The following is a 15,998-nucleotide window of genomic DNA, read 5'->3' as shown; positions in this document are numbered from 1 at the left end:
ACAAACCCCCCTGCAAAGCACCACCAGTTTGCCTCCTTTCCGCCGGTGCCGACTGAAACGGTATCCACGCGCACAGCGGCGAGAATTAAAAACAAATAAAAGTTATATCGCTGATATTTCCTGAGATGGAGAGGAGGAAATCAAGGTGAGGAAGCAAAAGAAAGGAGGAGGGAGAGGAAGGGACCGAGCAGGGGAGATGGAGGGGAGGAAAGGAGAGATGAGAGCAGCAGATGAAAGAAGAGAGAAGCGGGGAAGAGGGTAGAAAGGAGAGGGGAGGGGAAGGGGGAGAGGAGTGAGAAGACGGACAGAGTACAAGGAAGGAGAGAGAGAGAGAGAGAAAGAATGGACATTAGGAGCATTAGGGAGGAGATGGAGGAATATTGAGGAGTAAAAAAAAAAAAGCAATGTGGTGAACTCTTCATGTAAGAATCACTATTATGGGCATTAATTCTAATATTCCAAACCAGTGGAACTCAAAGACAAAACTGGCTCCTTGGGAGAAAGAAGCAGTTAATAAAATCTCAGCAGACAGGCGTAATCCCTACGCAGTGACTCCACATTATCTGAGTGAACTGGTGTGACCTCAAAGCGCAGAGGGAGATAGGGATCTGCAGGACCCAGTCAGACAAGTTGGGAGTCAGTCTGTATTAGTGACATTCCCATCTCTCTGTGCTGGTAGGGGTCTGGGTCAGACTCTGCTTAATTAACACCACCACTGTGTGTGTGTGTGTGTGTGTGTGTGTGTGTGTGTGCGCGCACACACACATGGCATATTTGAAGTGTGTGTGTGTTGAGAATGTGTTGTATTGATCTGATGTCTGAGGTAGAAATTCCCAGAATTTCACTGTCTGTCAAATACGCAGCCTGTTTGATCTTCAAATTGAGAATGAGCTGGAGAGACAGAGACAAAGCAACAGGGAGAGAGAGCGAAAGAGAAAAGATACCGACTTATCAAAACAAAGAGGTTTTATTTTTTTCCTGAGGAGCACAAAAGCTGGTAGAAAATGTCAAAATTAAAATAAGTCCCTTTTATTATGGTCCTTTAAAGTTGCAGGAAGAAAAAGATTAAAGGAAAAACATGTATTTTCTCCTGTCGTTCTAATACTGTAATTAATGTTATGGCGATAACGATCACTTCCATTACCTTTCAGACAAACTCCAGACGGACCGACGGGCATTCTGCTGAAAACGCACCGCCTACCCCACAGATGTGCTGCGCGTATCTGCACACATAGATACACTTCTCTCTCTCTTAAAGATGCAACGTTACAAAAACGGGCATTCTCACACAGAGATAGGATATCACTCAGGATGGGGGAAAAATATCTCTGCCTGACAAACAGTAAAGCAGATAGCCAGCATTTAAAGGAGGCTTTATTCTCTATCTCCGGGCTGCTCAAGCCAGCCGGCTGACTCTGACACGGCCTCTATCAGAAACAAACAGTGTCTCACTGTGCAAGCACTTCAAAACGCAGTGTCCCCCGATGCTCGTGAGGTCACCGGAATGCCAGGTGACCCCTGCGTCCTCGATAAGGCGACGCGGTCACTTTGAAGCCGGCCCTGAAATGGGATCGCTGTCGACTGATGTGGCAGCGACTCGAACCTGAGCTAAAGGTCCTCGGTTGGCACAAGATGATACGGTCAGCTCATGATACGGTGCGATACATTTCGTGAAATGGGACTTCAGGGAGACACAGAGATGAAAACGTGGCTTCGCCTCTCTTTCCCTCAATGTGCTCCCTGTCCAGACCTACAAACACTCCATACTTAACAGTATAGTGTGTGCACTAAGAATGCAATGGCCTCTGTCCCGATAGAGGGAATTTCTAAACCCTGACTGCAGCTTGTCGTCATTGGCAATGCACCTCTGGAGCATCCCACTAATGGCTCCTCAGTAGACTGGAGAGAACAAGCAATCTACTGCACCTTATCTGCAGCATTCTGACCTACAGAGGACCCCACCTCAGTGGCACTGCAGACCGTTTAATACCAGAGGGACAGAATTCATGCTGAAGTGTTGTGTGTTCAGAAAAGCACCTTTTTCCAGTTATTATCAGGTAGACTGGGAAAAGGGTGGGTGTGTGTATGTGTGTGTGTGTGTGTGTGTGTGTGTGTGTGTATGTGTGTATGTATTGTATGTGAAAGAGCAATCCTATATATCAACAGGCTTTGGAAATACAGAGAGAGACAGAGAGAGACAGAGAAAGACAACGGGGTAAGAGGAGACAGAGAAAAGGGAGAATAAAGAGAAAGAAAAGCTACCTTTGAGTGATTTGAAAGGTAAATACTGTAACCTGATTAATATTGATTTGCCCTTGGAAAAGCCCTGTGGCTTTCCTGAGGGGAAGGATGTTACACAGTAATGTTTTGCAGGCCGAATGGCTCACTCTATAGTACATGTCCAAACTGTCTACACATCCTTACATTAGTATCCTGGTATAAATGCACAGTGCACCTCCCGTGTCTGAACTTCCCCTCTCCCGTAACGAGGCAGCAGAGAGAAGTGAATGGAGTGTAGTTGTGTGTGAGGTGGAGGTTTGCCACAGAACGGACCCGCCCCCCCCGGGCCCTCATCGCCTGCCTCTGACTGACTGGCCCCCGGGGCTCAGTGAATCAATGAGGGCTCTGTGGCGCGGAGCGAGCCGGAGATTAACGGCCCGGCCTTTCAAGCCCTTCCAGCCGCTCACCTGTGCCGCTCACCTGCGCGGCCCACCTGCACGCATCTGGCGGCCGGGCCCGCTCGCCTGTCATCGCCCCGCGGCCTGGCACTGGAGCCTGGGCAGAGGCAGAGACCTCCAGGAGGTGCTAAAGAGATGTGTAATCAGGGCTTTGGACAGGCCGATCGGTGCCTGGCACAGGGAGCAGGTGGAGTTTGGCAGTGTGAGAGAGAGAGGAGTCACTTGACGGTGACCATGACCAAGAGGTGCAAATAGGCCCTGCTCTGCCAGTGAGCCATTCCGGGCAAACCCGTGGATACAGAGCGCAAACACAGGGGTATAAAAATGAAGGCGAGAGAGACAGAAAGAGGAAAGCAGAGGGTGGGGGGAGGAGCAGGAGAGGGGTAGGGCAGACGCAGAGGTTCACTGTGTACCACTGAGGTTAGGGGTACGTGCATTTTAGGAGACGGACTCACCTCCCCCGGGGAACATCGACGTCATCCTTCCTCCAGCGGACCGAGGGCTGCGGGTCACCCTGGACCTGGCACCGGAACTCCACCGCCTCCTCCTCCAGGACCACCTGGTTAATGGGCCGGCGGAGGAAAGTGGGCCTCTCTGTGGGAGAGGGACGGGGACAGGAAGACATGAGGCAACAGACACATAAACACATGTGTATGTGCACAGGTACAGAGAAATATGTGCGGGACCAGGGGAACACAAGAAACCGTGAGACTAGAGTAACAAGGGAATGTGTGTGTGTGTGTGTGTGTGTGTGTGTGTGTGTGTATGTGTGTGTGTGTGTGTGTGTACAGCTAAGCAGGAAACTGTGTGGGACCAGAGAAACACAAGAACATGTGTTTATGTACACAGCTAAACAAAAGACGCGAGGCCAGGGGCACAGCAGCTTATGTGTATGTACACAGCTAAACAGCAAACTGTGTGAGACTCACAGGAACATACAGAATGAGAGAGTACAGGAATATCAGAGTGTGTGTGGGAGACCAGAGGAACACTGGACATTGAGGGTGGCTGCACTCTCAGTTTAGGAATACAATAACATTTCTGAGCACACAAGAACACGGAGAGGTTTTGTATGCAGAAAGGCACTTTGAGGCACCTTCAAATACTGCTATGATGTTTCAGCAGAATAAATGCAGACTGAGACCTCCTCTAAATTAGGTTGACAGACACAGTGTGACTCAAGTCTTAAGCAGGGAAATGAAGTCTATGTGACCTGTCAGAGGGAGAGGAACTTCTATTTAAACTCATTGTGTTAAACTGACCTCAATTATCCAGCACCAGAGGTCTGAGTCCGCCAGCTCTGCTTGTCTGAGACTGAGAAGTGCAAACTCAACCTTGTGAGAGAGCTGACGAGGTCTCGTTTTGAAAATCAGTTCTGAAATATGACAAATGATGACTCTGTGCTGTGCTGATCTGGGCTGTGTCATCCCTTTGATTTAGGACGGTCTCAGCTTTGGTTTCAGCTGATAGGAAACACACATGTAAAAAGAGTTCATCCTTTTTCCTGACTACTATAGCTAGAGGCAAATACGAATATAGCTGAAATCTTCAACTAGATCCCATCGTGAGGGACTCTGATTGGTAGTTAGGGCCCCACCTGTGTTCCCATAGAAACCGCTTAGGGGAACCTGTCCTTACCGAACACGGTCAGGTGGGCTGTCTCGCTCTCCCTCTCGCCCACCATGTTGGTGCCCACGCAGATGTACATGCCGGCGTCGCTCTTCCTGGTGTTAGAGATCATCAGCTTCCCGCCCCGGATCTGAAACAGACAGACAGACAGACACACAGACAGATGGTCACATACAGCCCTCTCAACTCCCACGAACTGCCTTGCTTCAGTTGCAGCAGAACATCTCCACTGGTGATAATCTGGTGCACACAATGTGCTGTCTCAATGACTCGACAAGTCTCAACAGGTGACCGAGTCACAGCACCGGCGGCAGACCTCCCTGGCCCCACAGGGGGTGGGGTCCGGGTGGGGGGAGTTCGGGGGAAGGTGCGCTCACCGTGATCCTGTCCTCCCTGTCGTCGATGCGCACTTTGTCCTTCTTCCAGTAGATGGTGGGCTCGGGGTGCCCGCGTGGGGGCTGGCACTCCAGAATTGCGGGCTCCCCCGCCGCCACCACCACGTCCGTGGGGTTCTGCCTGAAGTCATCACGCAGCACTGAGGGGAGAGGGGGAGAGAGACACGCAGAGGGGTGAGAAACCACCCCCACGCTCCAGCCTGTGAGGTGTTTCCTATTGCGAATTATCAGGAGCTATCCCTGTTTATCTGCGTCTATCTGTGAATAAGTCAGGCGGGAAATGTAAACATATTTAATTCTGGGATTCTGGGTTTCCTCTCACGCAAATAACATGCGGTCCTCTGGTCCGCTTTCCCACTGTGCAAAGTTTTCCTTTGCTCGGCGTATCGGGGGCAACATCTGATTGGAGGTAGCAGGGATCCCCATGGAGACAGTGGGAACAGTCAGGGGGGAAAATGCCCTGCAGCTTGTTGTCAATCACATCATACGGCTAGAGAAGGTACAGGACTGCACCTCCCTGACAGTTTGTGTGTGCGGCTGGTGGGTGGTCTGTTACATCATCAGTCTGTGACACACATCCACCCCCCAACACATGAAAGTGAGCCAGGGCACTCAGGCACCCTTTCTGCTGAGCTATTGCACAATCAAACTAGCCAGCGTAAACCGGAAACCGGTTCACTGTTAACCCAATACAATCTCCATCGCAAAAAAGCCCTTTTCATATTTCCATTGTGTCCCTAATGCTGCATGCGGTACAATTGCATGGATGTAAATGATCATCCTGCTTGCTGCAGGAAAGAGGAAACAAATTATCTCAGTGGTCTTGGCAGTTAGTGACAAATTATTAAATGAGAAAATAACTGATCTTCCATGAAAAGGAAAGTACAGGGATATGGGGCAGTGTGGCATACTGTTTAAGGAGCAGGACGTGTAACTGAAAGATTAAAAGATTGATTCTCCACTGGGGAACTGCTGACGTACCCTTGAGCAAGGTACTTAACCCACAGTTGCCTCAGTAAAATATCCAGTTGTATAAATGGACAATATTGTAAAAAAACGAACTGATATAAGTTGCTCTGGATAAGAGCATCTGCTAAATGCCAGTAATGTTAAAAAAGTAATGTTCTAAAACTCTACGACTAAGTATCAAAACCGATTTCAGAGCAGTCGTTTTTTTTCTTTAATATAATTCAAACCCACGCTAGATTGGAGAGCCCAGATTACAGAGAAGCTTCAGGCTGCCACAGCATCTGCACCCCCCCCCCCCCCACAGGATGAAGTGGGGGTGGATGGGGGGGGGGGGGTTGTTTGAGGAGCAACGCATCAAGGGAGGCTCCGCAGGTTCTTATGCAAATCCCGAGTGGTGTAAAAAGCGGGATTATACCAGGCTAACAGGTCCCCGAGCGATGCTCCACTCCCCCGTTCTCCTCCGCCCGCCGAGGAGGGGTACGGCATTGTCTGTTTATTTATTTATTTCCAGAAAGAGCGGGGACGGGGGAGTTGGGGGGGTGGGGGGGGGGGGGGGAGGAGAGAAAGGCTTTCAACCCAATTATCCAGGGGATGGAGGCGCACATAGCAGGACTTTGTGTGACACGAATTCAAATTAAACCAACACGCGAGGAGGGGAGAGCAAGCACAAAGAGGGCCGGCTCTCTCTCTCACGCACGCACACGCTGAGGGAAATTAATATCTGGGTGACGGAGCAGTTTTCCATTGTTGTCTGTATTATGATGTGCAATAAAATGTAAAAAAAAAAAAAAAAAAAAAGGAAAGAAAAAGGAAAAAAAAAAAAAAAACGGCAGTAATTAGGAAGCTTTCAGCCCCAAACAGCTTTACCTCCTAGCTGGGGGGTTAACTGTGGCCGCGCATTGTATGCTGAGAGCACTGTAATTAGATGACAAATAGAAGGCCTTCTGTCCACTGCAGCGCTGTGCGTTTACAGTAATTGTGTGTTGTATGATTATTCAGCTTTTTGCCTAATTGCCTTGATTTATTACAGAAAACACTCTGCATCTGGATGATCTGTCTAGATCCGCAGCACAACAGGAGAACGGTTACTGTTAAAGATGGATAAATATTAATCACTGCATAAACATAATGACATGTTTCATACACTATTGTACATCCCAGAGATTTTAAACTGAACATGGCTGATTGGACAAACTGAAAACAGCAACAAATGGGGAGACACAGGCTGCCGTGTGTGTGTGTGTGTGTGTGTGTGTGTGTGTCTCAGTGGTAACCCTGGTTTTGGACTCCACCTCCATGCCCACTCTGAGTGTCACCTGCCACTTTAGGCCTCTATCCAGAGCTGTGATGGCACTGATGCCCTCATATACACGCTCTAAACACACACACACACACGCACACACACACACACACACACACACACACACACACACACACACACACACACACACACACAGACGTTTGTACACACACCCACAGATACACAGGCCGGCACACGCAAACAGGCTGACTGAGGCGAAGGCAAACACCGAAATGCACAAAGAGCGTCGGGCAAACAGGCATGCTGAGGGTGCAGAGGGCAGTGAGTAACCCCCTCCCTCTGAGCTGGACATTGGCTCTGCGTGCCCAACATGTTGCTCTCGACGGAGAAGCATGCCAGGAACAGGGGGCGGAGGGTTACGATTCAAAAATAACTGCAGTACTCCAGCCATCTTTGCATTCCTCTCTTGCGCTGCTTTTACACAGAAGACAAAGCAAGCTCCACTCTGTTTTCATTTACACTGCGATTAACAATAACCATCTGTCCTGTCTATGTTTAAGACTGCGTGTGTGTGTGTGTGTGTGTGTGCGATACTGTGTATCTGTCCTGTATGTGTGTGTGCGCATCTGTGAGATGACATGTGTATGTGTGCATATGTGTGTGTGTGTACTGTGTGTATGTATGCGTGTGTGTGTGTGTGAGTATCGCTCCTGTATTGCTGGTTTGACTCCACAGCCCCCGGGCATAGAGGCACATATCGGTTGGCAGACGTGAGGTAATTGCATTCTTATCCCTTCGAAACCCACGGTTCCTCACCCTCCAGAAACATCCCACCTCCTGGGGAAGCACAAGGCCCCTGTTTATGAGTGTGGATATTTCTATATTAATATTTATATATTTATACATCCACAGCCCTCTGCTTTCCCCCAAGAAACATGATAACTGACTTCCAGGACGGGCTACATCTGTCAGTCTGGCTGGAGGCGAAGAAGCCCATATCAGTAAAATATGAACCAGTCTGGGGTGTTTTTATTTATTTATTTTCCGCCGTCTAAAGAAGGCTCAGGGTGTCGTGTAGCTCTGAACAGGGGGTAAAGCGGAGCAATTTGGCAGGTTTGCACTTGGCAAAGCCTCAACTCCAGACACAAAGTGGAGGAGTCAGGTAGAGACTTGCACTCCGCGGCTGCGAACGAGCGGGGAGGAAGGAGGGCCGTGCCAAAACGTGCGAGCAGAAAGGACACGAGCTACTTCGCAGGGTGGAATGTCTGACACAGACGGGGGGGGGGAGGCGGACGCCAGGAGCCATTAGCCATTAGCAAGACCCGGTCGCTCCCGTTCTCCGAGCTCAAGCTGTCCCGCTCCCTCACCTGAAGGACGTCCCTGCGACGGACCCTCTGCTATCACGTCCAGAGAGGAACGCACAAGGGTGGGCGCTGGCTTCGCCGGGGTAATGAATGAGTCCGCCCGCGCCCCCGTTCAGCCTATCGGGAGCAGGATATTAGTCATCGGCGGATGACAACGGCTGTCTACGAGATTAGCGCGGAACCTTGACTCGGGCTACAAGCCGGGGAGGGGAGATAAGTAGGGGTGCACACGTCCTGCGAAAGGAATGTGTCTGTTTTAGCCTCGCTGAGGCCGTGCCGCTTGTGTTCTCCTCCTCAGGCTGACACACAACACACGGTGAAAGGAGCAAACGCTGCATACAGATGTACACAGACGAGTACATGGATACACGCACTTTTACACACGTACACATATACAGACACACACACACACACACACACACAGACACACGCACATGCACGCACACACATACACACACACATGCACGCACACACACACACAAACACGCACATGCACACACACACACACACACACGCACACACACACACACAAACGCATACATACACACGCATGCACATGCACACACACACACACACACATACACACACACACACACACACACAGAAAGAGACGCACATAGGCAGCCCCTCACAGCGCTTCGGGGTATCTATCTGAATTACTAATGTGAAAGTTTCCCCGTGTTTATTTATTATTTTATTTTTCCCATTAAACGAAGGAAAACGATCTTCTCCTGCATGTCTTTTCCTGCAGGTCAAGGCTGAACAGCACGCGGGGATTAAAAGAACAGCAGAAGCCTGGAGCCATTGTACACCGTGCGGCCCAGACGCCTTGCTCTCCAGCTCTGATTAAAACAAACCTCGTGTAGCTGTATACGGAGCGGGTTTTTTAGGAAATTGCTCGGAGCTACGATAGCATTTCATTCGAGTGCTTCCCAGAAGTGATTTCACTGCTCTACAGCAGAGTGCTATTACTGTATTACCCTTTCCAATTTCCATTTGAGAAGTGGTGTGAAAATATCAGTCACTTTTTAAAAACAATCCACTGTGTTTTTTTTATCAGTTATTGTTTAGAGAGAGATATCAGGGAGAGATTCTGCAGTCTGCTAAAGAATGTAAGATCATCCAATTACAGAGCGGGTGGGTGAGGGGGGCACTGACAGCTTTCTCACCGTCCCGCCCGGCAGCGAGCTCATCCAGCCTTCTCTGGCCACTGATGGGAGGGGTAGCAGGTCTGCAAGGTTATCCCACCCTGTGAACACTGGGGTCAAAAGCCATTGGGGGGAGATAGCCCCACAGCAACAGCCAAATGTGTTTGCTAATGTCCTTATCTGACTGGATTACCACACTGATGCAGCCTGTGCCTATTACCCCTCCCTAACCCACAAACACACACACACACACCGACACACACACACACACACACACACACGGCTTGACTCTGTGGCGGCTCTAGCACAGACCTGCTTCCTCACTGTGCAGCACAGAGAAAGGGTAGGGGGCATGCTGCAAAGGACAGCACGCACTTAAAGACTAATACACAAGCGTGCCCTTGAGTCATACAGACGGACTCCCAATGCACTCTCTTACGCTGTCATTAAGATCTTAAAAAGAGTCAATTTGCCAGACATGACTGAGAGACGTGAGGCCCAGCCTTTGTGAACGTGAGGTGTATGCATGGAGCATGACATCACCCTGCTTTTAAGAGACCGGGCCGGGTGACGTTTGCGTGTGTTACGCAGAGGAATTAGGACAACACGAGGGGGAAGGGAGAACAGAAGAGAGGGAAAAGGGGATGAAAAAAGGGTGAAAAGGTAAGGGGAGAAGGAACAATGAAAAGAGGGTGAAGGGGAAAAGAAAAAAGAGGGAGGAGAGGAGGGGAGAGGAAGGGCGGACGCACCCCACACGACCCTTTAGATTTGTCAAACGTCCCAGGGCTGCGGCTCCATCACCGACCCCCCCCAAACCCCCCACCCATCAACCCCCCATCCCCGCGCACTGGCCTAAACAAACACTCATTAAATCAGCTCCCCCTTCAAAGCTCCTTTTTTTTTTTCAAACAGCAGCCATAATTTGGCCTAACGAGCCCCCCCCTCCAGGCCAGCGCGGTAATGGCGGTAACCCGCGTGGCGCACGGGATCAAGCCTGCCGCCGTGCCCCGGAAAATGTGCCGTGTGCTCGTTGTGAAACAATATAATTAACTCTTAATGAACCTCCCCCTCTCCGGCCCCCCCTCCCCATGCACTCTTCCCCAAATTCAATTTGGCCTAATCCATGCTTTATGGTTATGTATAGCTCATTAAAATGTTAGTTAAAAACTCATTATGATTCACTCGGAGAAGAAATGGCTTCATTACAGTAATATGCCAAAAAGCAAAGAAAAGAGAGAGAGAGAGAGAGAGGGAGGAGGAAGGAAAAGAGGCAAAAAGAGAGAGCGGGAGAGAGAAGCGGGAGAGAAACTGAGAAAGGGAGAAAGAGAAAAGACAGCTTTCTAATCACTTAATTGTGACTAAAACGGAATACATTTGCATGATAATAATGATGTGCAGCAATTTCTGCGGTGCTCCGTAATTAACAAGCGGTGTAATTAAAGAGGCATTTTCCTAAAAAAAACAAAAAAAAACAAAAAGAAAGACAGACAGATTCCGGTGCCCACTCGACTTGACTCCGGTGCCGTCCCTCCGTTTTTGTACGCGGGGTTTACGCCTTCCCCTGGAAGCCACTAGTGGATGTGAGGAAGCGCAGCCAGGCCGGGCCGGGCTGGAACCTGCGGCTGGCTGATACAGGGGAACAATGCGCTGGGGGCCTCTTTGTGTCTGCGCTGATAAGCCGGCGCGTCACGCTAATGCGGCCTGCCGGTCCCCGATGGACATTTAATGAGCGGCGAGAGAAGGAAAAAAAAAACATAAAAATGAGGAATGATTTCCCGCCGACTTCCACGGACAATGGCGAGCTCTGCCCGGCGTGTTTGAGGGTGACACGGTGGACAGAGCAGGCAGGTGCACCCTCAGGTAAAAACACACCTGTCCGTTAATCCCTGACATACCATCCCTGTTACCTGTGATATAACACGGGTGTAATTCAGACCTCCACACTAGGTGGTGCAATCATTTTACCCAGCAGCTAATACCCTCTTCTTGCTTGGTGTAAAGGGCTGCTCCAGTGCAGCATCCCCTGGAGAGCCAGCTCTGCCGCACAGCGTGAGAGTGTGTGCGCTTGTTATGTCATATCCTGCTGAGTTCACAATGGCTGAATTTCTGCAGCGTTGCAGAACTATAGGCCTGTGATGTTGCGCAGCTATTTCTGGGAAATCGTATATTAGATATCACCCCAGGGCCTGCTCAGCACATTCAGAATGCCTCCGCTGAAAACCAGGTAATGCCACCAGACCCGCACACACAGGTGCCACGGCGGTAACAATCCCATCAGCCACCACAGGTGCCCAACCTGGCACAATCCAGACCTCAGCTGTGACACACCAGGCCCTGGGGTTGGGGGGGGGGGGGGGGGGGGCGCAGGAGGAGCTGACACCAGCCCATCAGTGACTGATGACTTAAATACAGACTCATTAGAGAGGCGCGCTGAGAGATGGATCACAGTGAGAGGCTGCGAGCTTCGAGGAGAAGAAAACAAAGAGAGAGAGAGAGAGAGAGAGAGAGAGAGAGAGAGAGAGAGGGGAAGGCTGATACTAATGACCTCTAAGCCTCTGTAGACTGAATGCTGAGGGCTGGCATGGGCACAGTGCCATGGTCAGATCCCTCAGCCATTAAGACCAGAACATTGTCATTATTACCACCATTAGATCACCATCCTGCTAAAGCCACTACTTTACACATTTGTTGACATCAAAATTTTGTTCAAAGGAGAATTAATCATTTGAACTAAATCATACAGAATTTGGGATTTGTGATGAATTTGTGACAAATCATACAGGCGTTGTGATTAAAGACAGATTCTAGAAAGCAACGTTGTGTGTACTGTAATATCCCTACAAAGCATCTTATATAGAAAATAAGTAAGAATTATATAAATAAACTATAAAGACCAGAGGTCTTTCCGAGAGAAATGTCAATGCCAGACACACCTAGAGTAAAAATAACTTGCCTTCTGGGAAGAGTGACTCACTGCTCAAAGTCAATACATATGCCATTCTGTGTCATTTTGCTACCAAACATTGCCAGGTTGACACAGGTCCCCATATTCTGGCTTCAACCATGCAGAGACTTCCAATGAGCCCACACAAAAAGGAAATATATCACAACATACTGAGAAATATCTTGTTCAGCTCAGGAATATATTGGAGATCCATTTAAAATGTATTAATGCACAGCAGAAACATTGCAATACAGAAAATGGTAGTAATTTACATATCTTCAACATATTGATTGAGATAAATAATATATTCTCTAAAATGCATTCTCATATACTTTTTTCGTGTGGGAGGAGTTTGCAAGACAAAGAGATGCAAAATTAGATTCTGAACAACAGAGCAGCCTATGCAATGCTTGCTTTCAGAAGTCTGTTCTTCCATTGTTGCTACCTTAATCAAGCCGACTTTGAACCAAAGCAGTGATGAGCAGAAGGGGTAGAGGCTGGGGGGGGGCATTACAGCATCACAGAGATCTGAGGAACTGCCTGCATTCATGCACTCTCTCCCTCTCTCATCCTGCAGCGACTTCACTCGCTGTGAGCGGCGGAGAACTTTCCGACCCTGATCTCAATTCCCGAGGAGTTCCCAGACTCCTCTGCACCTCCAGGTTACCTTCCCCTGCCTACCTTTACCTCCCTGACTAGTTTCTTGGAATCCTCTGTTGATGCGGACTCGTCCCTCGGGGCGATCATGCGAATGCGTAATTTTGGTAATGTGGGAGGCCTTGTATGCGATGTAAATTTAGCCACGGCTACCCGGACCCTGCTCGTTGCCAGTGTGGTTTCAGGGTAAAGAGGCGAGCCTGTCACTTCGGATCAGTGGCGTCTGGCGCGGAGGGGGGAGAGGCTGCAATGAACACTCTCCTCCTCTGCTTTGCCTCGCTCCGCTGTGCAGTCCACCAGAACGCTGGGCTGTTTGCTAATGCAGGAATAAATTGGCCAAACTGTACTGACAAGACCAGGGGAAAGCAGGCAGGAGGAGGCAACCCTGACTGCATCGGTAGCTTTCCCCCACTTAAGTTACATTATGGCTTATGCGTACACACACACACACACACACACACACACACGTACGCCTGCACACACACCCTCACAGGCCCGGCATTTTTAATTGCCCACATGCAGGGTATGCTCCTGGAGTCACTCAGGTGGAAGTGATATCTGGCGACACCGTGCCTCTTGGGCCGGGTCGGCACCAGCTGCAGCCAGAGAGAGAGAGAGAGAGAAAGAGAGAGGGACAGACCTGCAACACCTCCACAACACACCCAGCTGTTCAGGAAAGACTGGCGCCTGCTTGTGGCAGGTCCTCCCAACTGCACTAGCAGCAATGTTTCAGCGCTAATTGTACAGACGGGAGACAGTCAAACAGGCCCTAGTTCTTTTTCTTCCATTAGCTCTGTAGCGATCATGCTATACCCCACACCCATTTACGGAAGCATCGAGCTAATGATTCTGAAGGCCGAGGGCTGTTACGTTTGTGAAGCAGAACGACAAAAAAGCTGAGAGCGTCCTCCCTTCCCCGGGTTCAGAGGCTGTTAAATATTCCTGCTCTCAGAGCGGCTCGGATGCCACCCGGGCCCCCCGTGGGAAGGAAACGTCCTGCTGTGAGATTCTGCAAGCCGGCCTTCGTGCGCATCTTCATATAATCTTTAATAGCAGCCCCCACCCTCTCTCTTTTTTTATTTATTTATTTTTTTACCCCAGCCCATTTAAGTCGGCTCCATCCCTCTCTTTATAGCCTCCGACGTAATTGGATTGGCAGTAACGGCTGGGATGAGAGCCGTTTGGAGACGGTAAAAGGTGTTGCCGCTCGGCGGCTGCCTGCTTTTAATTAAGCTCTCTGCTGGAGACGAGGCGGTTTTATCTGCCGTGGTCTGATGAGCCCGTCGCAGGCTGAGGGGCTTTACAGCTGCTGGACCCCCCCCAATTCCCACCCCCACCCCCCCAATGCCTGCTTTTACCCCACCCCCCAACTGTGGGCGTATCTGCCCCCTTTCCTACATAACAGCACTGCATTTTCCTAACACCCAAACCTGGTATACAATACATCACCTAAATTTCTGCATCTTACTGTCCATCTAAATATAGGCCATGAAAACAATGCTCACTGTTTTACACCCCCGCATGCTACCTCCCCATTTCTGTGCATATTAATTGCTAATGGCAATACATTAAAGTCTATCGACCTTCACTGCAATATAAAATAGTATTGAGATGGATATGCTAGTCTACGGTGAGGCCGCGTGTTTGGTGGGCTGGGTTTAAGCCCGTACCCCGCCCCGCTCCACTTGTCTGGGTCAGATACGGGTTGGAAGTTTCCACCCGCTGGCTCACCGCAGGACCGTGGTGTTAATACAAGCAGAGCAGCTCCCTGTGATGAGGTCAGAGTGCGGGCAGAGACACCACCTGCCACAGTGAGGCGGTCAGGGGTATGGGAATCCTGCTACTCCTAAAACATTACTACCAGAGAAAGAACAGCAAACACAGAGGTCCAGAGTAGAGCTGGAAGCCTCAAGGTTCCTGGTTCAACTCCCTGCTAGGTCACAGATGCCGTACTCTTGGGCAAGGTACTTAGCCTAAATCTCCTCAAATATTAAAAATGTATGGATAACATAAAAACTGTAAGCTATGCAAGTCACTCTGGATGAAAGTGTCTGCTAAGCACTGTAAAACTGCTAATTCATGTTTTGCTCCCTGATTCCTCTGTTTATCAGGGAGGTGTTCCTCATCTCTCGCCATATCCAGACCCAGAGGATGGGGACTCAGCAGCTGCTGTGCTGCTGTTGGAGCAGGTGCAGTTTTGGCGGCGCTGCCCCTCTCTCCCGCCCCGCCCGCTCTCCTGCCGTGTCCGCGCTGGACCGTGATGAGAGAGGTGTTCATTTCGGTCCTTCCTGCTCTCCCGCACACTCCTCAATCCTCCTAATGGCGCTCTCAGATCATCTTTCCCCGCAATCAATACCGGCCGAGCCGAAGCGCCGCTCCGTTAAAGACGCTTTATTTCATTTGTGCTGCGTTTTCCTCCCGCAGGTGACAGGGACTGAGAGGCGGGCGGCCGAGCTGCAGGGTTCAGTTCTGCCTGTTAAATATGGCTTCCACCAGTAGCCTGGCTCAGCAACCCGGGCTGGGTTCCTAAAGCTCTGGCAGAGCAAGGCTCTTTAATGTAGCCGGGCTGAATAAATGCGGAGATTCCATCAAGGTTCACTCTGTCAGCCAGCAGGGCCGGTGTTAAATCAAAGTCAGCCCGGATGCAGAGACATTAAACTAGATTTATTGATCGCTTTATAGATCTTAACTGTTGAGGAAGAGTGAAAATTAAACTGGATACGGAGATGACCTTTACAACAGCCTCGCCCACGGAGAGGAACACATTTCTCTGTACACCTCTTATATGTGAGTGAAGGTGTGTGTGTGTATGTGTATGTGAATGTGTGTAATATGTGCATATACATAAGCATTTATGTGAGTGAAGGTGTGTGCGTGTGTGTATATGAATGTGTGTAATATGTATGTACACATGCATTGGTGTCTGTTAGTGTGCGTGTGTACATGCAGAAGC

General features: G+C 49.8%; 1 protein-coding gene across 9 annotated transcripts in view; it reads right to left on the bottom strand.

Moving 5' to 3' along the window:
- The window catches only part of robo2 (roundabout, axon guidance receptor, homolog 2 (Drosophila)), a 399,514-nt gene that overhangs the window by 70,180 nt on the left and 313,336 nt on the right, over nucleotides 1-15,998 (bottom strand). For all 9 annotated transcript variants that reach the window (XM_036536231.1, XM_036536226.1, XM_036536232.1 and 6 more), the window contains exons 3-5: nucleotides 4,685-4,842; nucleotides 4,317-4,437; nucleotides 3,134-3,272 (exon numbers count right to left, since the gene is read on the bottom strand). In XM_036536231.1, coding sequence (XP_036392124.1) covers nucleotides 3,134-3,272; nucleotides 4,317-4,437; nucleotides 4,685-4,842 — 418 coding nt within the window. The remainder of the gene's footprint in view (nucleotides 1-3,133; nucleotides 3,273-4,316; nucleotides 4,438-4,684; nucleotides 4,843-15,998) is intronic.

This window comes from Megalops cyprinoides, chromosome 9 (genome assembly GCF_013368585.1).
Source record: "Megalops cyprinoides isolate fMegCyp1 chromosome 9, fMegCyp1.pri, whole genome shotgun sequence".
NCBI lineage: Eukaryota > Metazoa > Chordata > Actinopteri > Elopiformes > Megalopidae > Megalops > Megalops cyprinoides.
The sequence above is the reverse complement of the archived record's forward strand: the minus strand, read 5'-3'. Positions and strand labels throughout refer to the sequence as shown.